We start from the raw sequence: 23626 nt of genomic DNA, 5'->3' as shown, positions 1-23626 counted from the left end.
TGTTTGTGCACCTGTGTGAGCTCTGAAACTGGGTGTCCCATTCCTCATAAACTATCAGTTATTCATTTTATGGGCTCCTGGCTTCTTGTCTCTGCTGTGAGCACAGTCTGTTCCTACAGACGTGGCCAGCAGGAGGGAGGCCTCTGTCTGTGAGCTCTGACCCCTGCCCGTCCACCCTGAACACTGCTCTCTGACCTAAGGAGATGCGCCGAGCCCACTTCAACTTCCCCTGACCCGGCCTTTTCCAGGCACCCTGGTCACTGCAGGAAAACAGTTGTCAGAAGATGAGATCTGAGCGCCCGGGTGCTTGCTACCACCAGGTGTCACTGCTCCGGGCTCCTTGGGTGGGCAGAGCGAGGAGTTCCCACCTGCTACTTCAGACCTGTCTACACTGCACCAGGAGGTGACGCCACCATGTCCCATTTCAACCCGACACCACAGGTCCACTCAGCTCGCTCTGTTCTGCATTTGACTCCCTTCCCTTCCCTTCCCTTCCCTGCCAGGGAGAGGCCCAAGCTTCCCCACCTTCCATCCACTCCCAGTTCTGAGCTGCAAAGACCTCACCTCCCATCTCCAGCACCTGCCCCCCACACACACACCCTGGCACTGCCCACGAGCTGGGCTGCCCAGGCACATGGCCCCTCGCCCTGCTGACACTGGCCCGGCTCCAGCCATCTGATGGCTGTGGGGGGGAAGGTCCCATGAAAGCCTTCTGACCCGAGACATTTCCTACAGCTCCATCACGACAGTCACCACCACAGCCCTTCCTCTGCCCCAACAGGTTAACTCCACCACGAGCAGGCTCAGAGCTGCGCGTCAGAGACCCCATCCACATTCTGAGGGCCCTGAGGTTGAGAGCAGGGCGAGTGAGGCACCCCAGAGGACTGACGCCCTCAGAGTACTGGGCTATTCAGGACCATCACAATGGCTTCTCAAGCAGAACTCCTTACCGAAACGAGCCTCCCCCGGGCTCCTTGAGTTTATTTTTCTGCGCAGCAGCTGCTTGGGCCGAGACAGCAGAAAGAGCTTTGGTTCCAGGTAACACAGCAGGTTTCACCACCGGGACTGCAAAACAAGGGACCCAGGAACCCCGATGCAGGTGCATGTGCACTGTGCCCGTGCCCAGCAGAGAGTCGGGGAGCGTGTCCCCACCCACCACAATAAAGTTCTTAAAAGCAATGGGTTTCTAACCCTAAACCACAGGTAAAAGGCTGAATGGCGTCTCTCAAGCCTTTACTTGCTGCACCACACTGACAGGTGAAGGCTGACCACACTGAGTAGTCAATGCCACTGAACTGGACACTCAAACGGCTCAAATGGTCGCTTTTGCTGTGTGTGTCCCAAAACAGTAAGAAAATTGGAAGACAGGACCTTCAGTGAGTGCCCCTGGGCCTGCGGCCTCACCTGGCTGCAGTGGGTTCAGCTGGATCTGCTGGGGTGTGGTCAGCACGATGCGGTTGTGGGGCTGCCGGAGGGCCACCATGGGCGTCTGCGTCAGCGTCACCTGCGGGGGCCGGATCAGTGCTCCGGGCTTGGGCGGCTGCTGGATCACCTGAGGCAGAGCCACGTGCCCATGAGCACTAACACACCGGGTTCCCAGCCGTCCCCCGCCGTCCTCCTGCCACCGCCCGGCCAGGGCAAGGTCAGGCTGCCAGGACCACACCAGCTTCAGTGCGGATCTGCACCGAGGCGGCCTAAGACCCAGTGTGGGGAGGCTACTTCCCCCGCAGGTCAGCGGAGGTGACATGGCCACCTGAGGCTACAGGTCAAGTTTTTGTTTCTCCTCCACATTTTCTCTAAGAGGTGAGGTGGCCTTTAACTGGGGGGAGGCTAGATCTCCGACGTCCTGCCCTGAACTGTCCCTGAGACGGCCTGAGCCCGGCCCCGGCGGTGTGCCTGCTCCTCTTCCTGCACGGCCTGCATGGCTCTGTCTACCTGAGACTCCTGCCACTGATCACGTGCTCGCCTCTGGCTCTGTTCCCCTTTTACTCATCTACCTGTCCAGTCCGCCCACCTCTTCCGCATCCAGCCTCGGTCCGACCTCCCACACGGCAGCACTCCAAATCCTGGCAGCACCGACTATCCCGCAGGGGCCAAGCGACACTGTGGCCACTTCTAAAGCCACACAGCTACAGTCCATGTGGCCTCGCTCCACACCTCTGCGGCTGAGGGTTTCAAAATCCAGTGTCTGGCCCTAGCCGGTATGGTTCAGTGGATAGAGCGTCGGCCTGAGGACTGAAGGGTCCTGGGTTCAATTCCAGTCAAGGGCACATGCCCAGGTTGCGGGCTGGATCCACATTGTGGGGTGTGCAGGAGGCAGCTGATCAATGATTCTCTCCCATCACTGATGTTTCTATCTCTCTCTCCCTCTCCCTTTCTCTCTAAAGTCAATAAAAATATATGTTTTTAAATCCAGTTTCTGAATTTTACAAAGGTAACCTGGTGGAAGAGTTCTGGGGCACGCACAGAGGGGACAGGGTGGTACCCTAGGATCAAACTATTTCTGCACCGACACCTGTGAAAGCTTACGCTGTGCAGGATGAGTAAAGTGACGCGCCTCGGGTCTTCAGGTCAGGTTTAGCCTGAACCTGGGAAAGCTTCCAGTTTTCACATTTATAAGCTTCAAGGAAACCGGTCAGACTCGGGCCTGGCTGCCCACTGCTGTCCACCCCCCGCCCCAACACACACACACACACACACACACACACACACACACACGAATCTGCACAGAACCCGGGAAGCTGAGTGCAAAAGGGTCCCTGCTGGTCAACACAGCCTCTGTCTAAAGCCAGGGAACACCGGTGGCGTCACCCACACACTCACACCAAAGGTCAATCTCTGAGAACAAATGGCTTCCCATCAGGCTCTCTTCAAGAGAACCCAGCTTTTGTGAAAATCAGCCCTAGGGGTTGCCAAACAGAGCAGCTCTGTACCTGCGCCACATGAAAGGAAAGGAAGTCTGCCCCTCGGACTGAAAGGAGCGTGGAGCTGTCACATGGGCACCTCCGGCCCTGACACTACTCACAACCTCCCGCCACCGGGTCAGCCTGCTTCCTCACCACCGATCCAGGCCAAAACCAACCTGTGCAGGTGAGAGAGCCCCACGTGGATTTCATCGCGCTCTGGGTTACCATGTTGCAAAACACACTACTAAATGCCATGAAGTCTGGGTTGTGTTTTTCTGTAACTGGCTTTAGAGAAACAAAATCTCTTTGAAATTATTTTTAAAGGCCCCCAATCTGCCTATGGGAGCAAAGACAGCCTTTCTCCAGCTGCAAAGCTCAGAACACGGAATCCAAACTGGCAGTAAACGAATGACAGCAGCCTGCCACTCCAGCTCCTGGAGCCACTGAGGCCCAGACTCGCTGCACGCCCAGGCCCACACTGTGAAACAAAGGCTCACGCAGCCGCCTGCTCGTCCAACACCAGCACACACTGTCTATTTCTTATATGGGAACCATTGCTCCCAAAGGTAATATCCAGCTAAGAGTCACTATAAACTCACCATGTCCCTGTAAGCCAGGATCACCCCCGATACAGGTGCTGGATGGACAGTGGGTGAAAGCCAACACACTAACTTCATGCTACTGAGGAATGAATCACAGAATTGTGGGGCCCAGGCTGCTGGCTTAACCATGGAAGCTAACGCCCAAGGCTGTCCTGCAGGCTCCCTGAGCCGAGAGGCAGGCAGGGGTAAGGGGCTGTCGCCTGCATACCAGCGGCGTGGGCTGCCCCTGCTTGCCAACGCCAACCTGTGTGGGCTGCGTGAGGCTGATGACAGGGGGCTGGAGGGCGCTGGTCACAGTGGCCGCCGTCTTCCCGGCCGTGCGCTGGACGGAGCTGCTCAGCACCACGGCTGTGAGCGCAGTGGTGGCCTGCGGGGCAGGCGGCTGCTGCTGCTGGCTCTGCTGGATGAAGGCTGCGGAGTCAGGCGTCAGCTGTCTCAAGGCGGGCAAGCTCCTCTGGGTGAACACAAACACAGGGTCGGCAGGCAGCACAGCATGGGGTCCCCCCTCTGAAACTCAGATACACCCCATTCTGAGTTAAAGTTCTTGAGCTCAAGTGCCGGTTTTGCCAGCCAGCGTGCCTCAGTGGGCTGAGTGTGCTCCCCTGCACTAAGAGGCCACAGGTTGGATTCCAGTCAAGGCACATGCCCGGTTTGCAGGTTCAATTCCCAATAGGGGGCATACAGGAGGCAGCCAATTGATGTTTCTCTCTCATTCATGTTTCTATCGCTCCCTCTTCCACTCTCTCTCTAAAATAAATACAAACTTTTTTTTAATAGTGTTGGTTTCAGAGCTTAAAGATACCTCTGGTGTGGGTGGCAGCCTCCAGCACTCACTGACCCTGAGCCCAGAAAGATAGAGCAGCACTTCTGAAATGCTCTAAGAATGCTGTGGCACCAGAGATTACCTAAGGGACAACCGCTGCTGTGGAACCCTGGGTCTTCGCTGGGGTGGGTGTCCCATCAGCCCTCACGCTCACGGACAATCCGCGGGTCGGCCCTGTGCTTGGAGTGGGACGCCCGAATGCCAGCAGTACTGAGGTCCAACTCCCAGAAAAGCATCTAAGAGGGCACCGCACATTCTGCTGCAGGCGCTTTAGGCTTTCAACACAAGGTGCCAACTGTGCCCACGCCTCCCTCAGAACAGCACGGAAGTGGACAAGGGCTTTGCCGTTACCTTCAGGAAAGGCACAAGGTAAGGTTGAGGTGAAGAATTAAGTTCCCGGTACAGCCGGCTGGTGAAATCTTCCGCTTCGATTTTTCCATCCTTAAAAATAAAACTCACATGAAATTCCTGCAGGACTGAAAGTTCGCACACACACCTCTTGAGGCAGTGCTACTCTGGTCTCCTGGTCTCTCTGCCAGGCCTGGGCTGACAGAGGCAACAGGAGAGTCAGTGTGCCCCGTGCTCAGGCGATATGGGCATCCCGATCTCCCTCACCCAGCTGTCACTCAACACGGCCCAGGCCTGACCACATGTCAGGGCATCCTGCCAGGAGCCAGACCAGCCTGGGGGAACCTCACTGGCACAGTCAGAGCTGCGAGCACAGGCACAGAGGGTCAGGGACGCCTGTCCTCAGGGACGACACTTCCCCACCAAGGCCCCAAGCCTCGGGGAGTAAGCCCCGCAGGGGAAGGCTCTGCAGATCCCAGGACAGGCTGCCGTGTCACACGCGGGACAGGGCTGGTGGCGAAGCTCTTACCAGCAGGTGCTGCACCAGCTCCTTCACGTTCGCCGCCGTCTCTGTGGACTGTTTGCCGGATGAGGCCAGCTTTATTAACGTAGACAGAAAGTTCTTACATTTCTTCACGTTTTCCATAGTTTCCTGCATTCAAGTAAAAAGACACCTGTGAGAAAGTCTTACAGGCAAATGCCCATCATCACCCTGAGAACTGTTTCTTCTCTAAGTGCTCTCCTAGCCTGCTGGTAGGGCATGGCCCTGGCAGGTGCCCAAGGAGCGTGCCCAAGGACACCTGGCCATACAACCAAAAGAGGCCCGGCTCACACTTCCCTCAGCTGCCAATTCCCTCCCTTGAAACGTAACAAGGCGAAAACCACAAAGGTAAAAAGGTGACTCCATCAGATGGTCCCGGCATGCTGTTCATCACAAAGAAGAACCGGCATCTCCCCGATGCACAGTGAAAGGGTTACAGTGCACCACAACTACTAACGCTGACGGAACTACTTAGCGAAGAAACTGGAAAAAGCCACCAATAAAGCGGGATCCCAGTTTGAAGATTTATGCACATGCAGGGAACTACTGAAGTGTAAACGCAAATGGGTAAGAGTGCTGTTCTATAGACGCAATGCACACAGTCCATGAAGGACTGCTTCAAACACTACTGTCTGGGTCTGTCACCATGGGGAGCCCTCTACACACGCTGTCCCACCTGAGGGGTGCACGAGACGGCACTCACCGTGGCAGCTGTGGAGGTGGTGGTGGCCCCCGGGACAGTCCGCTGAGGTGTCCCCGTCTGAACAGCTGTCGCCGTCCCAATCGAAGCTGTCTGGGCAGCACCACCCAGAACAAGCTGAGGCTGCAAGATTCCAAAACACAAGGTAAACAGAGGCTGCAGGCAGCAGCCTTAGGTCTGAGAAGAGAGCTCCCTGTCGGGGTGGGGCCCCGCTGACCAGGTGTGCTGGGGGACACGCACCCTGAGGACCTGCAGACACAGCGACAGGCCAAGCCTGAGCACTGCTGTCCTCAGCACCTGAGAAGCAGGATGGTGCATCTCCAGCAAAAACTGATAGAAACAAAGCCAATCGCTGGAAGAACCTGGTGCTCAGGAGTGGATTCTGGAAGTCACATGGTGACCAGTACCAATGGCCTTTTAATAAGCAAACTAGGTCTCATCCTCAGAAAGTTCAAAAACTATGGGAAATGTCACCACCTGGTCTGTACAGAGCCTGGTGACAAGTCAGCCCTCCTGCAAGGCGGCTCTGGGAGGGAGTGGGCTGGGGTCCTGGCCCCTTCTGCCGCCAGACCGGCCTTTTCCTTGCACTTCAAGAGCGAGTCTCATCATGAAGTATCACTAATGCGGCTGGGGAGCAACAGGAGAAGTGGGTGGGAGTCGGTGAGGAGACCCCTTGCAGAATGAATGGACAGCAGCTCCAGCCTCGCCCAAGGTCAGGCTCCTGACCGACCATGGTTCTGCAGCAGGGTCGTGATGCCAACATTAACTGGCTTTCTAACTGGTCCTCCAATTTATAATCTAGCTTTCAACATTTTCCCTCCAATTTTTAAAATGTCCCTTTCTTACGATTTCTGAAAGTAGGGGCAGTGCAACCCCTGCGCATGCCTCCGGTGTGGCCTAGTGCCCATTAGGGAGCTGACGCAGTCCCTGTATGGACCCCTCCAAGCTCTCGGGTGTCCCAGTGGCCCCAGGCTGTGGACACCAGCTTTGGGGAGGCCTGGGAGCTACAGGTGGTGACGGGCTTTACAGTCAGTCTGTCTTCTCTCACTTGTAACATGAAGCATGAGTCATCACTGTTGTCGCCAGCAAACATCAAACTCCAATCTCAGGGAGGAAAGAAGGAGCAAACCATGGCTGCCATCTCGGAGCAGCGGGGCTTCTTTCCTTCACACAGGGGCCTGTCCCCACATTTGCTCCTGCTGGCCCCACCAACTCCCACTCACGAGACACATCCAGACTGCACAGAAGCGGACGCCAAGCTGACCGTGCCTCCTGCTTTCTGGAAACCCTTTCGCAAAATGTAGAATCAGATGCACCAACCAGACAGAAGCCCAGGCTGAAGCCTGCATCCTGGAAAGTCCCCCACACCTGGACAACCCTTCCCGTGTTTCAGACAACACTGCCACTCACTGCAGACGCCACAGGTAAGAAAGAGAAGACAAGATCCAGTGGGGAAGAGTGTGGTGCTGGGCTGCTCCAGACCCTCTACCACCACTGTCCCCGCCACCACTGGGCTGTGGTTGCCTCATTCGGAAAAACAGAATAGCACCAACTGCCATGGGGATCAACACAGACCAGCAACGCAGCAAAGAGTCACCCTGGGCCACAAAGACACCTGGTAAAACCTGGCCAACGGTGCAGCACCTGCACTCACAGTGCACGCTCACCAACACCTCACCCCGCAGCTTGAGCCATCTGCTTTGTACACTCTGGCCTGTTGGCCCCAGCCAGGTCTCCTCTGATGTGACGGGAAGGGCCAGCCTGTCCGGGACACCAGAGGCTGAGCTGTTGAGAGCATCACAGCCCATCGCTGTGATAAGGACACACAGTAAGACCTGAGACACAGTCAACGACAGCACTGCCACCATCGGCGCATTCACGGGGAGACAGGTGCACACACAGACTCTGCCCTAGGCTTTCCCTGCTCCAGAGATGCCTTACAATCAAATACTGATCAGGTGACCCTTTCCTTCTTCTCTGGCAGGGGCAGCTTTAAAAGTGCTGCTGGTGCTCAAGTCCGTGCGGCTTTGAGGAAGAGGGACCCGGCCACAGCCTGTGCTGTCGTCAGAGAAGAACCCCCTTTTTCTACACCTTCCTCCCAAAACTCTGCCTTGAGTCCCACACCCAAGTCCGTGCCTGGTCCCTGCGTGCAGGACGCTGGGCCTCACCTGCACTCCGGGTGAGCGCTGCAGCGCGGCGGCCGGCTGTACCGTCGTCTGGGCCTGAGACACCTGCTTAATTATGGTCGTCGGGGTCACCTGCCGGGCAATAATAGGGGTCCCAGGTGCCTGGAAAACAAGCAAGACCCATCTAAAAGGGGCAACAGCGTGAGAATTCCCCGCCACCCCGTGCACCCAAAGCAATCCAGAACACAGAACCAGTGCTCAAGTGCGTCCACAAGTTCACTCGCAGTTTCCACAGAGCCACCCTAATTCTAAATGCCTGTTTCCAAAGTAAAAGTGCAGGCTCCCCATCTTTGCTACTACAATGAAAATGCCTTAGACTTCTTTATCCAATCAGCATGGTCCTTGAAAAACACATGTACCTGGGAGGGGTCCTGTGAGGACTTCTGTGATCTCGCCCACAAGCACTAAAGAGTGACAACGGCACTAAGAAGTACGTGTCCCCTGGGTCTAGGACCAGTCACACTAGCCCCACGGGAAGCTCGAGTCCTGAGCAAGGTAATGATGAAGTTGGTTTGAAAGGAGATGGACAGCAAATGCTGATGGTCACACGGTGATATGCACAGCCAACAGCTAAAGTGAGACCACAGATACCGTACGTCTGCCTCACACTGAACAGAACAGACTGGGAAACTGAGCCGTTCCACTCAGCGAAGGGGCCCTTGTGGGTCTCCCAGCACACAGAGCCGCTGCTGCAGTGCAGGGCGCCACCCAGGGTACGCGCTTGGCATCACGGAGAAGGAGGTCTCCGCTTCAGTCACTAGCCACTCACTAGCTTAGAACAGAGGAAGACGCAGTGGACAGGAAAGCCCCGCAGACAGAGGGAACGGGACAGTGCGGACACGTGCCCACAGGAAAGCACGACACGGACACGGAACCCAGACGGGGGCAAGCCCTGCCTGCTCTTCAGCATCAGAGCCTGCCTCCCGCCAGTCTCCAGTGCCTGTGTGTGGGGAGGCAGCTCTGCTCAATGCAAGTGTGCCAAGTCCTCTGTGCCTCCCTGATGAAGGCCCGCGCTCACGCAGTACCTGCTCTGCCCACCAGCTTAGCGCTGCACGTCTCCGCCCAGCCTGGGACCCAGCTCTGTGGTGTAAGCACTAGCACACTGTCCACTCCACAGGAGAGGACACTGAGGCAGGGGAAGGCAGAGTCATGGAGAGAGGACAGCTCTCAGGGACTCAGAGCCAGCTCTTCCCAGCAGGGCTGTCCTGGACGCCAGGGTTAGCCACCCGGTGGTGGGGCAGGACACCTGCCACACGCCCTTGGCAGGCGCAGGGTGTACGCATGACTCACCTGGACGGTGGAGATCTGGACAGGTGGGGCACTTGTGGGGGTTGCAGGGCGGGGTGCCATGGTGGTCTGAGGCTGGGCCTGGGCGTGGGCCTGGGCCTGCATCTGGGCCAAGGCCTGCTGAGGGATCATTAACAACTGCCCGTTCTCGCTGCGCACGAGGACCATACCTGGGGACAAAGGACATCTGGCGTCAGAGCCCGGGAAGCAGTGGCTCTATGGGGAGGCCTAGCAGCTCTGAGGAGAAACAGGACCAGTGGTGAAACACGGAGTCACCGGCCTCTGACTGACATGCCTACCAGACGGTGCACAGGATGAGGACACGCACAGGGCAGTTTCATGGATTCAAAGAGCAACCAACTGACGCCCAGCCAGTGTGTCTCAGTGGTATGGTAGAGTGTGGACCTATGAACCAGGAGGTCATGGTTCGATTCCCGGTCAGGGCACATGCCCAGGTTGCAGGCTCAATCCCCAGTGTGGGGCGTGCAGAAGACAGCCAAACAATGGATGATTCTCTCTCATCGCTGATGTTTCTTTCTCTCTCTCTCTTTCTCTTTCTTTCTCTCTCTCTCTCTCTCCCTCCCCACCCCCCTCCTCTGAAATCAATAAAAACATATTAAAAAAAAAAAAAAAAAACAACCAAGCCTTCCTTCTGTAAGCCAAGTACCACGGCTCTGCCAGCCCCACTGTCGCCCCACAGCCACCCCACAGCTGCCCCACACTGGCCTCAGCATGCACCCACTCCAGAGGAAGCCAGTGGGGACGCCAAAGGCCTGGCAGAGTCCCCACAGGCACACACTCTCCCCGACACAGATTGCCAAGTGCTCAGGAGGTGGCGGTGTCGAAGAGAAGTCAGAGATCCCGCTGGAGCCGCAGACCCCAGCACTGCCCAGCACAGTTCCCTCCATCCTGCCCCCACTGGCCCTGTGACCAGGGGCAGCTGGGGCCTGTCCTGGGAAACCCCAAACAAACTTCCCCTCCAGCACATGGACCCTGTGGCACCCAGGCACCTCACCTCTCTGGGTGTGGGCAGCAAGGTGCCCATGGCTGACCAGAAGGGGGCCTCACAACACAGACAGACAGAGAGAACCACTCACACAGCACATGCTTGAACTCCATCACTGGAAAGCAAATCCAATCATGCAGGTTTAGCATTAATTTTAGCTTCAAAAACCAGCAGCAATCATAGCACAGACGCCATCAGACACATAACACAAGTGTCTAAGTTCACATTTAATTCTATGACAATCTATGATGGAGCTTCGAGGAGAACCTGCACTCTTCCTCTGGTGGGGCCTCAGCACACCACTGGCCAAGCCCCGTCCTCCCCTCGGGCACAGCTGGAAAGGGTGCCCTTGGGAAATGAAAAGCCAGGGCGAGGGCGTCCTGTGGGCGTCATACCCTCCTGAGCCTGACCAGTGGCTGAGAAGAGCCTCTGAAGGTGCTGGGCTCTGGCTCCTTCAACACCCATCAGGTCATCAAGAAACAACAGGCCTCTCCCTGGACTCACACCTACAAGGCTTGATCCAAAAGAACCACCTTTATGCCCACTAACATCCCTTTTAAAGTAAACCATGCTAAAATTACAAAAACAAAACAAAAACCAGGCTGTGGAAATCCCCCAAACCAGGGAGCCTGTTAGGCAGACAAGGCAGTAGCTGGAGACAGCCATGCGGGCCACCAGAGCTGGGGTAGGACATCAGGGACTGCCCAGCCACTACTCAGGTCCACACTCTGCTGGGGCCCGCAGAACAGAAAACATGGCGAATTCCCTGATGCCATCCTCCCAAACCCACCACTCACTCATCACACTCCCTCATCCGTCCACGTGGGAGCCTGCTCCTCCCCTTCTGGACACCAAGAGTCAGCACTGGCGGGACAAGGACCAAATGAGCCTTAGCAGTACCCACACTTAACACCCAATGGTAATATGGCAGTTGATGTATATACTCTAATTAGCAGATGCTTTGTTGATTAAAAAGGTACATCCACAGAAAGTTAAAGAAATATTTAAAGAATAAATATTCATGAAACTGCAGTGTGGGTTAAAAACTAATGAAGTAAGACACCCTTTCCAGGGCTGGCTTTTCTCAATAAATCTCAGTTCCATTCATAAAAAATAAAATAAAAAAATAAAAAATAATGAAGTAAAAGTATAAGTAAACATATGCTGTTGGCAAATTGCCTGTCGTTAGAACAAAGGTCAGGAAAGGGATCACAGGTCCTGCCAGAGTGATGTGACCTTAAGCAGGGAATGCAGCTTCTCAGGCACTGAAAGTATCTGCGAGCCAGCCAGTGTGGCTCAGGTGTTGTCCAATGCACCGAGAGGTTGCCGGATTCAACTCCTAGTCACAGCAACAGCCCAGGTTGCAGGTTCAATTCCCTGTCAGAGTGGGTGCGGGAGAGGCAACTGATCAATGTTTCTCTCTCACACCAATGTCTTTCTCTACCTCTCCCTTCCTTTCTCTCTCTAAAATCAATAAAAACATATTTACATATACATATCCTCCTATATAATAAAAGGGTAATATGTAAATTGACCCTAATGGCAGAAGGACCAGAAGGACCGCTGAACCAGTCACTATGAGACCATTGACCACCTCTCGGTCCCTTTCCCTGGCCAGCAGGCTCTGATAGCCTGATGGCAAACAGAGAACTGGGGGTGGGTGGCGGGGGACGCGGGCGGCGCCAGGACAAGGCCCACCCCGCCGGTCGCCCCACACACCGAGGGCAACTCGCGGCAGGGGCGGGGTCAGCAAGTGAACGGGAACAGCCGACCTCTCAGTCCCTTCCCCTGGCTGTCAGGCACTGATCACCCAATGGCGAATGGGGAACCAGGGGTGAGTGGTGGCGGGGGCAGGGAAGATGGCCCTGATACAGGCCAGGCCTAGGGACCATACCTGCACACGAATTTCATGCGCCGGGCCTCTAGAGTATGAGTGAGTGTGTGTGTGTGTGTGTGTGTGTGTGTGTATCTCCTATGTAATAAAAGCCTAATAAGGAAATTGACCGAATGGCGAAATGACCGGTGGAACAACCAGTCGCTATGATGTGCACTGACCACCAGGGGGCAGATGCTCAATGTAGGAGCTGCCCCCAGCCTGCAGGCCCCAGGCCAGCCAAGGTGGGTGCCAGCAGCCCCCGCCCCCATCACCCCACCAGTCACCCTGCAGAGGGAGGCGACCAGCAGCGGCAGGGGGCAGGGCCAGTGAGCGGGTGGCACCAGGCCAGCCAAGGTGGATGCCAGTGGGGGCCTCCTGATTGCCCCGCCGGTTGCCCCACAGATCAGCCCTGACTGCCGGCCAGGCCTAGGGACACTACTTGCGCACGAATTTCGTGCACTGGGCCTCTAATATATATATTCTAGAGGCCCAGTACATATAGGATTTGTGCACTTGTGGGAGGCATGGCCTGCGGGGATCAGCCCGCTGTGGGAGCACCACTCATCCCGGTCAGCCAAGCGGTGCTCCCACTATGGGAGTGCACCAACCACCAGGGGCAGCCCCTGCATTGAGCATCTGCCCCCTGGTGGTCAGTGCACATTATAGTGACCAGTCGACTGGTTGTTCTGGTCGTCCTGCCATTCGGTCACTGGGCTTTTATTATATAGAATATCTGTGAGTGGATAAGCAAGAGAAATGACAAATGCCCCTGGACATACAGGCAACGCAGGAGGCTGTAGAAATAACTGCTCTAACCTGAAGGCAAACTGTGGCTCCTTAGGTGAAAGAAAGTTTGTTTGCATTCGTGGGGGGTAGGCCTGTAGGCTGTAATGGGGTGTGCTTTCCTCTGCCTTCCCTAGATATAATGTATCACAATCACAGGCAAAAGTCAGACACACTGATGGCCTGGGGAGCAACCCAACACCAACAGCTGCATCAGTGCATGTTTTAATGGCATTATCGCAGTTCGGGACCTCGTGAACTGGTTGTAATCACTCATTTCAAACAGACGCATAGCATACTAGTACAGTATCTATTCATGCAAAAGCAAAGAAACACAACTTTGCTTCAAAATGGAACTGAAGAATGTTAGAGAAAAGGTTGTGAAGAAGCAATAGCCTGAGTTCACAGACAGCTCCTGGCTGGGGAGATCATTCTGTCCTCCTCCATCAGGGAAGGGACCCTGCAGGTATGGCCCACTCCCACCTTACAGACGGGGCCACCGAGGCCGGCGGAGGACTGATTTCTCCCAGAGTGCCCAGGGCAGAGGCTGGCACACCCCAGTGCCTCCGGCTCCACACATACCCCCTGGGCTTCACTTCCACAGTGACCAAGGAGGGCTGTATACCATGGGCCGTATTCTTCCAACCTTTAAATTGGGAAGGAGAAGGCCACACCTCACACAGTAAACAACTTCAACTTCAAAGGATCCTTCAGATTCACCTTCCCACCAATGTGGCCCATTCCAGGTCAATTCCCAAACACAGTTAACGGGTGCCGGAGTGTGGCCTGGGACTTTGCTGCGTGATCAAACCACCTCCGCCCGGCCACCCACCCTCAGCCCACAGAGCCTTCCTTGTCTCCCTCCTCTGTACTCAGGCCACCTGAAACCAGAGCAGCCCATCTCCACGAGGAGTCGTCATGATGCACCCCAATCAAGCAGACACAAGACAACTAGGGTTTCGTTTTGTTCATGATAGAAAACAAGAAATGAGGAACCAGAACCTCCTGAAACGCCCTGCCCTGTGGTTACCAGGTGCACTCATCCTTCTTCCACTCTGCCCAACGTCCACATTGCCGTGTGTGCTTTAGTAACTGTGAAGAAAACTGGGGCCATTTTGCTGATGTTCAGTTTTTTGTTTTCTTCTTTTCACTTCTTTTTTTTTTTAAACATATTTTTATTGGTTTCGGAGAGGAAGGGAGGAGATAGAGAAACATCAATGATGAGAGACAATCATTGACTGGCTGCCTCTTGCATGCCCATACTAGGGACGGAGCCCACAACCAGGGCATGTGCCCCGACCAGGAATCAAACCATGACCTCCTGATTCATAGGTCGTCAATCGGCCACTAAGCCACACTGACCGGCTTCTTTCTACTTCTTGTATCATAAGTAATTCCATGTCATTCAACATTCTTCAAAAACAATTTTCAGTGGCTACAAATTTCATCCAAAATGTATTTTTAATGTCCTTCTTGGTGAAAACTCAGGCTGTTTCCCTTGCTCGTTATCAGGAAAGCTCCAGTTTTAAAGGTACACGTGCTGCCTCACACCCTCCTCCTGCAGTCAGAGAGGCGACACTGCAGGCCAAGACGGAGCTGTGTGAGCTGTGCGAACTGCGCGAGCTGCGCGAGCTACTCACTGATACAACAGGGCCCTGACAACCACCTGTTTGGGAGGCCAGCATGGCCCCACCAGGGTGGGATGTGGCACCGGCAGCACAGCGGGCAGCCCAAGGCCACCAGGCCACTCCCAACTCCACCCAAGCACGACCACTAGGTCTTAAGGACTGAATGAGCCCTCCCCTCCCTGACTCACCAGATTTCAAGGAACACTCAAGTGTTCTTACCCAGTTACAGCTTTTCTGATCCTTCTCATGCCAATATGTTTTACTGTATCCGGAATGAAAATCTAGGTCAGCCCAGCTGCACTGCACAGTGGCCAGGCGTTTTTTGGACTTGCCTGGGCCTCCACCTGGAAGAATCCCGCGTCACACGCGTCAGCATAAGTTTACCCGCCACAGCCCCTCACACACGCTGTTCTCACATGCGGTTCAGGGGCTCCCCCAACCCTGGGAGGGCACATCACCTGGGAAAATGGCCCAGGCGTAATGACAGGAGCAGGGACCAGACCCCTGCACTCCCCCTCACCCCCATGAAGGTCCCTAGGCTGTCGCCTGTCAGACAGCAGAGAATCTGCAAAGACAATGGTACAAAAGGCAAGGCCTCTGCAGGGAAACATGGGCAGAAGGAAGCTGCCCCTAAACACTGATGCTGACACCGAAGCAGCCAGGAAAGGGACTGTCTGAAATACGCAGAGAATCTGCTCTGAGGCTGCCCCGCGGAGTCCTGACTGCCAAGGGGACTTGCGGGGACGTCCCTGTGGATCGGGAGAAGGAGTCTGGACAGAGCCAAGAGCCCAGGAGGACAGCTACCCTCAGCCCACAAAGCCCTTCCCACCAGGCTGTCCTCAGTTCTGTGCTTTCGGAACGGGATGCAGTGTACCTGGCAAATACCCTTCTGCGCTGGTTTACCAAAACCCGCTAACTTCACCTTTACGATAGCTCACATCGTGCTAGGCACAGTGGTGCGCACACGTCACGTCACCCCCTGACCGGGAAGAGAAGCACCGCAGATTGGGAAGTGCCCTGGCCCCTCCCTCTCACCCCTCAATGGCTGCAGGGCCCCTCACTCTCCACCTCAATGGCCCTGCCACGGTTTGTGACCAGTCTGCTCAGGCAGAAACCACAGCCGCCTGCAACTCGCAGTCAGGCAGGGCTGTCCATGTGTCACAGCCACGACCTCCACGACGGCCAGGCCCTCCCACAGCGCAGGCCAGTGCTGCCACTGCTTCAGCTGAGGCTCCAGAAGCAGAGCCAGGACCCCCAGGCAGGGCCTGCTCCAGCCTCCACCCTGCTCAGTGGAGAGCACTCAGGTGACCTTGGCGACAGCACAGGGTTCTGTCCTCACTGCCAGCATGCGGCTGTTTCCAGCCCTCGTCCCACCAGGGCTGCTTTGGGCCCTGACACCTGACTTTAGGAATTTAGCTCCTAAATTCTCTTCAAGTACAAGTTAGCTTTAATTGACTAATACACTTTGCTAAGATTACAAATTGTCAATGTGAAAATGTGCTTACATGTAACATACAATTCAAGTGAGTGAGAGTGAAAGTGTATTTGACTATGAGAGTGTGTGTGAAAATGTGTGTGTGAAGGTGGCTGGGTGAGTTAGACTGAATGTAGGTGATGTGAGTGGGTGTGAGTGGGTGTGAGTGGGTGTGTAAGCAGCTGGTGCTGGACGCAGCGCTGTTGTGAACTACCACCGAAAGCTCAAGACCCACCGGACGCCTGTGCCCACAGTGCGCTCGCATGTGGGAGCCACATGGCGTTTTGCCTAACGACCCCAAGAGCACAGACCAGCACAGGCTGGATCCCGCACACGCCCACCCATGTCAGCTGTGGATTAAGTCGCTTAGATAAAATGGTCAGGACAGGTGAATCGGGGAGAGTACAGAACTGTCCCCTGGAGGCCTTTTGTATGAGCCTGAAGTCTGTCAAAATACAAACAAGCCAGAACATGCTTTGCTCTCTAGGGACACAAACTCAGGTGGCAGGAGCAGGGTTTGGGTGGGGGCAGGGGAGGTGCGGGCAAGGCAAGCACGTGCAGTCCCAGTGCCTGACTCATGCTGGGGCTTGGTGATGAGTCCCTAGTGGCCAGACCCCTGCTATCTCGGTACCCTAGGACCTTGTACCCCCAGGCACACAGTCTCAGTCATCCAGTCCTGGGCTTGGCCCCTGACCTCCAGGCCTGACAGTCAAAGAGAAAACACTTCCATCAACCAGAGGACTGTAGGTGGCCAGGGGCCAGCCAGGATCTGGACAAGCGGGGAGAACAGAGTGCTATGGGTGCGTGAAGATGATGAGGGCATGTGGAGCTGGCCAGGCAGAGGACAACAGTATGCCGGGGAGAGGGGCGGGGGGTAACTCGGGGTGACAGGCCACAGGGGCACCAGGCACACAGTGAGCAGCACTGTAGCAGAGGAGCCACACCCACACCTCCAAGCACTAGGGGACAGTGGCTATGTGCCCCTTAGTGCATCCCTGGAACAGATGCAATAACTGGCTTCAAGGCCACAGACGTCACCTGAAAGCTACACAGATGGCTTCTTCACATAAAAGTCTAAGACTAACTCAGATTTGCTTTAGGATGTAAATAGACACATAATTTAAAATAGCCCAAAATGTTAGAATTCTTTTCTGTCATGTAATGAAAGCTCCCTGCCTAGCGGTGTGCATTATGACTTTTTCTTAAAATCGCCGTTTGGTGGCCCATTTATGCCCTGTCATGAGGGTGGGTTGAAGGGAGCTTCCCTCGGGGACACACACTCTCGGATGTCACCTCGGGAGGCCCGGGCACAGCAGCATCACAGGAAAAGCACCCAACTAGTCAACAGCGTAGTGCCTTTCTATCTGATGTGCAAACCACACCCTTAGGCCAGCTCCAAACACGACCAACCAGAGTAAGGCAAACAGCCCAAAAAAAAGAAGCAAGTGTCAACCTGGCTGATGCACACATAAAGAATTATTTTTCTGTATTATAATGCTTCCAAATACTAAAGGTTAGAAAAGATATCTGAAATAGCTGATTAAAACAAAAATTTTAAAAAACACACAAAAAGGCCCCGACAGGCAGGCCCCGCCCATCTTCCTCCCACCTTTAGGTGGGGTTTCCCACCCCACACCTGTCAACATCACGCAAGCAAAGCCCAGGGCAGCGGTCGGAGAGGAGGGTGGCCTAAGCCTCAGCCAGGAGGACACCTCATTTATCATTTCATAGACAACACTCAGTCTTAATGAGACTTAGGGCCACCGCGGTTTAAAGCAGCAGGTCCCCTAGAGCCGTGGTCGGCAAACCGCGGCTCGCAAGCCACATGCGGCTCTTTGGCCCCTTGAGTGTGGCTCTTCCACAAAATACCACGTGCGGGCGCACACATACAGTGCGATTGAAACTTCGTGGCCCATGCGCAGAAGTCGGTATTTTGTGGAAGAGCCACACTCAAGGAGCCAAAGAGCTGCATGTGGCTCGCAAGCCGCGGTTTGCCGAGCCACAGATTGCTGACCACTGCCCTAGAAGTCCTCAGGTGCTGTGTTTAAGAACCTCACTACAGTGCACAGGTGCACGCACAGGCACCCACCGAAGAATGAGCATGAGGACAGGAGGAGGACCCTTGCTGGCATCACACATTGCCACGCAGGCTGACATTTTCAATGAACAGGTCTAGAGTACAATTTCTGAAAACTCACCACGTTAGACTAAAAGAGAACAATCACGTGAGCATCATATATGAAGAATGGCATTTCACAAGATCAGGCATCATTTGTGACAAAAAATCCTCACCAACTAGCAAGAGGAGGAAAGTCTTCCACCTCACAAACAAAGGGTGTCTCTGAAAACCCAGACCTAACGCAAGAGGTGGGAAAAGAGGCACACACGTCCCTTCTCGTTGCTTCTGTTCCACGTGCACTGGAGGTTTCAGCCAGGCAGTACGACAGGAACAAGAAATTAGAGGACAGACGATGCAAATCAGGAAGGATAAAGTGCTGCAGACACTATGCTTGTCTTTATAGAAAATCCTAAGAAAGCTACAAAACTGCTACAAGACCCGATATGTGAGTTAAGCAGGGTCACAGGATCTAAAGTCATTATTTAAAAAAGAGATTGTATCTTAAATGTTAACAACAAATAACTGGAAATTTCAATTTTTAAAAATACCATTTATACAACATAAAAATGACTGTTTAAGGATCTATTTCACAAAACATGCAAAGGACAAACACTGAAAACTATAAAACAATGCTGGTGGAAACTCTGAAAGATCCAAATAAAATGGAGAGGCTTACCATGTTCATGGATCAGAAAACTCAATACTGTTAAGATGTCAATATCATAAATCTAATACAGTAGGTCTTCGGGTTACATCGGAGATCCGTTCCTACAGGCGACGTAACACGATTTTCGCCGTTAAGTCGGAACCCACCAACATAAGCACCTATATCACTCACATGAAGCATATACACAGCAGTAATCAAGTGAAACAGTAAAAAAAATGTAAAAGAAAGATAACAATTTCTGACCTTTACTTGTAAATAAATAATAAAAAACATAAAGCACAGCCCTAGCTGGTTTGGCTCCGTGGACAGAGCATCGGCCTGCAGACTGAAGGGTTCAATTCCAGTCAAGGGCACGTGCCTGGGTTGCAGGTTCGATCCCCAGTGGGAGGGCATGCAGAAGGCGGCCAATCAATGATACTCTCTCATCATTGATGTTTCTATCTCTCTCTCTCCCTCTCCATTTTTCTCTGAAATCAATAAAAATATACTTTAAAAAAAACAAACATAAAGCACATATGTACATACGTCGAAATGACTGAGCTTTTTTTATATATAAATAAATAGGAGATGGCGACATAACCATGAAACAACGTACGTCGAGTCCGACGTAACCCAAGGACTGTCTGTATACAGATTCAACACAATCCCAGGCAAGATATCAGAAGACTTTTTGTAGAAAATGGCAAGCTGATTCTAGAACTTATATGGAAATATAAGGACCCGAGTAGCCTCCAAACACTTCTGAAAAAGAAGAGAGGCTCAGTCTAAGTCCAGGCCTTCCTCCGAAGGGCTACATGGATCAGGTTCTGTTCTGCAGTCTGGAAACTCAATACATATACACAAGGTCCACTGATTTTCAATAAAAGTCGCAGGAGAGCCCTAGCTAGTTTGGGTCAGTGGATAGAGCGTGGGCCTGAGGACTGAAGAGTCCCGAGATCAATTCCGGTCAAGGGCACATACCTGGGTTGCGAGCTCAATCCCCAAGAGGGGGGCGCGCAGGAGGCAGCCAATCCATGATTCTCTCTCATCCTTGATGTTCCTATCTCTCTCTCCCTCTCCCTCCCTCTCTGAAATCCATAAAAATATATACTAAAAATAATAATAATAAAATAAAAGTGGCAGGAGAGGCCAGCTGGTGTGGTTCAGTGAATTAGGCATCATCACATACACCAAGAGGTTGCTGGTTCGATTCCTAGTCAGGGCACATGCCCAGTTGTGGGCTAGGTCCCCATAGAGGGTGTGCAAGAGACAGGTGGTTGATGTGATGTTTCTTTCTCATCAATGTTTCTCTCCCTTTCCCTTCCTCTCTCTAAAAATGAATAAAAAAAATTTTTGTTTTAGTGACAGGCGAATTCAACAGAGACAGAAGGTGTTTTCAACAAACAGGGCTGGAACAACTGGATATCCTGTAGGAAAGAAATAAATCTCAACTCCCCCTCCCTTACAACTATCCCAAAATTAACTCAAACTGGATCAAGTGAGAACTAAAACCATAAAAATTCTAGAGGAAAACTTGTGCTTAGAGTTAGGCAAAATCTCCTTGATGAGACCCAACATAAACTCTTAAAGAAAATGATAAACCAGACTTCCTTAAAATTGAAAAGATGCTCTTTTAATAAAAAGGCACAGGCTAAAAAAAAAAATTTATAAAACAATTCTATCTGATAAAGAACTTGTATCTAGAATATGTTTTTAAAACTCTTATCAAATCAATAATAATAAAAACAGCCCAATTAAAAACACAGGCAGAAGATTTGAATAGACGCTTCACAATAGATATGTAAATGACAAATAAGTGCATGGAAAGATGCTCATCATTAGTCTTTGGGGAAATGCAAATTAAAACCCCACTGGAATCCCATCAAAAAAATGGGCAAAGGACCTAAATAGACACTTCTCACAGGCGGACATACAGAAGGCCAAGAGATATATGAAAACATGCTCAAAATCACTAATCACACAAGAGATGCAAATCAAAACAACAATAAGGTACCATCTCACACCTGTCAGAATGGCTATCATCAACAAATCAACAAATGACAAGTGCTAGAGAGGATGTGGAGAAAAAGGAACCCTCTTGCACTGCTGGGGGAATGCAGACTGGTGCAGCCACTGTGGAGAACAGTATGGAGTTTCCTCAAAAAATTAAAAATGGAACTCCCATTTGACCCAGTGATCCCACTTCTAGGAATATATCCCACGAAATCAGAAACACCAATTGTAAAGGACATATGCACTTCTATGTTCATAGTAGCGCAATTTACAACAGCTAAGATTTGGAAACAGCCTAAGTGCCCATCAGCAGATGAGTGGATTAAAAGACAGTGGTACATCTACACAATGGAATACTATGCTGCTATAAAAAGAAATAACTCTTACCATTCATAACAGCATGGATGGGCCTGGAGAGCATTATGCTAAGCGAAATAAGCCAGTCAGAGAAGGATAAGTATCACATGATCTCACTCATTTGTGGAAATAATGAACAATGTAAACTGATGAACAAAAATCGATCCAGAGACATAGAAAAATCAAACAGACCTTCAAACCTCAGAGGGAAGGTAGGGGAGGTTGGGAGAAGGTGGGGTAAGAGATCAACCAAAGGACTTATATGCATGCACATAGGCATGACCAATGGACAGACAGTAGGGGAGTAGGGCATGTGCTGGGGGACGGGAGTGGCCGGGGGGAAGTCAATGGGGTGAAAAGGAGACATATGTAATACTTTCAACAATAAAGAATTTAAATTTTTTTTTAAATATATTTTATTGATTTTTTACAGAGAGGAAGGAAGAGAGATAGAGAGTTAGAAACATCGATGAGAGAGAAACATCGATCAGCTGCCTCCTGCACATCTCCTACTGGGGATATGTCCGCAACCCAGGTACATGCCCTTGACCGGAATCGAACCTGGGACCTTTCAGTCCGCAGGCCGACGCTCTATCCACTGAGCCAAACCGGTTTCGGCAAGAATTTAAATTTTTAAAAAATCATTGGGCCAGCATTACAGCCCAAAATGGCTAAAATTAAAGACTGACCACAGTAACGTTGGACGTTGGGTGAGGACTCAAACTAGCTGGCACACACTGCTAGTGGGAAGAGCACCGGCACTCCTGTGCCCAACTACCCACGCCGTGGGTCTACCCAAGAGAAATGAAAACTTAAGTCCACACAAGACTCACAGGGATGTTTCTCAGAAGCATTATTCACAACAATCAGAGTTGGAAACAACCCAAAGCTGGACCTGGATGGAACCAGCAGTCAGTCCATCCCAGCATGGAATCCTCCTCCACGGTGAGAAGGCGCAGACTCTGAACACAACTGCGGAAATCTCACACAAACCCTGCTAAGTGCAAGAAACCAGACAGGAAGCAGTACAGGTGAATCGTTTCATTTATATAAAACTCGTGACAGCCCTAGCTAGTTGGGCTCAGTGGATAGAGAATTGACCTGCGGACCAAAGGGTCCCAGGTTCGATGCCAGTCAAGGGCATGTACCTTGGTTGCAGGCTCCTTCCCCACCAGGACCTGGCTCATGCAGGAGCCAACCAATAGATGTGTTTCTCTAACATCGATGTTTCTCTCTGTCTTTCCCTCTCTCTTCAATTCTCCCTAAAAATCAATGGAAGAATATCCTCGGGTGAGGATTAACATAAAACCTGTGACAGGGCAGCAATGGGTGCTGGGATGAGGGTGGAGACCGATAACCAGCCAGGGCGAGAGGAATTCTGAGGCTCTAGAGCAGCGGTTCTCAACCTGTGGGTCGCGACCCCTTTGGGGCTCAAACAACCCTTTCACAGGGGTCGCCTAAGACCATCGGAAAACACATATATAATTACACATTGTTTTTGTGATTAATCACTATGCTTTAATTATGTTTAATTTGTAACAATGAAAATACATTCTGCATATCAGATATTTACATTATGATTCATAACAGTAGCAAAATTACAGTTATGAAGTAGCAACGAAAATAATTTTATCGTTGGGGGTCACCACAGCATGAGGACTGTATTAAAGGGTCGCGGCATTAGGAAGGTTGAGAACCACTGCTCTAGAGTGTTTCTGTATCTTGCTGTAGGGAAAGGTCCGTGGTGTGTGTGCTTATGAAAAATCACAGACCACACACTAAGAAGGGTGAGTGCTCCTGATCTAAACCATGCCCGTTAAAGTGAGAAACATGCACGTACTGGTGGACAAGGACAACAGAACCCTCAGGCACGGCCAAGCCACTTAGGAGACGGGCTGGCGGTTCCTGACGAGGCTAACCACACACTTGCCACACAGCTCAGCCATTTCTCCTAATGTGCGCCAGGAGAGGAGAGGAGGGCCTACCCAGGCGCTTTAGCAGCCTGCCAATGGTGAGCGGATGTTAAGCGTGGAAACACGGATGCTCTCACCGTAAAAACACATCACTGCCGCATGCGGTGACATGCACAGAGTTAGGCCAGACACAACCAGTGTTCAAGCCATTGAGGCGAGAAAGACTACTGGGCAAACGGCAGAAAGGTCTGCCCCACGCGGAGAATTGCCTGCCAAGGGCATGCAGGGCCTCCAGGGGAGAGGGACATCGAGTCTGATGGTGACGGTGGAGAGACAGGTGCACATATTTCTCAAAACTCTACTGGGCTCTAGGCGTGTGCTCAATGGTTAGAGCATTGGCCCACACACCAAAGGGTCA

The 23626-nt window shown here is 52.5% G+C and overlaps 1 protein-coding gene across 1 annotated transcript in view; it reads right to left on the bottom strand.

The window, feature by feature from the left end:
* The window catches only part of TAF4 (TATA-box binding protein associated factor 4), a gene marked incomplete at its 5' end in the record, with an annotated part of 64002 nt that overhangs the window by 20001 nt on the left and 20375 nt on the right, over positions 1 to 23626 (bottom strand). Inside the window, 8 exon segments of the mRNA XM_081096704.1 lie at positions 951 to 1065; positions 1405 to 1552; positions 3717 to 3962; positions 4683 to 4772; positions 5209 to 5331; positions 5924 to 6043; positions 8089 to 8208; positions 9397 to 9563. Of these exon segments, the coding sequence (XP_080952830.1) occupies positions 951 to 1065; positions 1405 to 1552; positions 3717 to 3962; positions 4683 to 4772; positions 5209 to 5331; positions 5924 to 6043; positions 8089 to 8208; positions 9397 to 9563 (1129 nt within the window).

Source organism: Myotis nattereri (assembly GCF_964212035.1).
Source record: "Myotis nattereri genome assembly, chromosome: 8".
Classification (NCBI taxonomy): Eukaryota; Metazoa; Chordata; class Mammalia; order Chiroptera; family Vespertilionidae; genus Myotis; species Myotis nattereri.
Note: the sequence above shows the minus strand (reverse complement) of the source record. Positions and strands in the feature narration are given on the sequence as shown.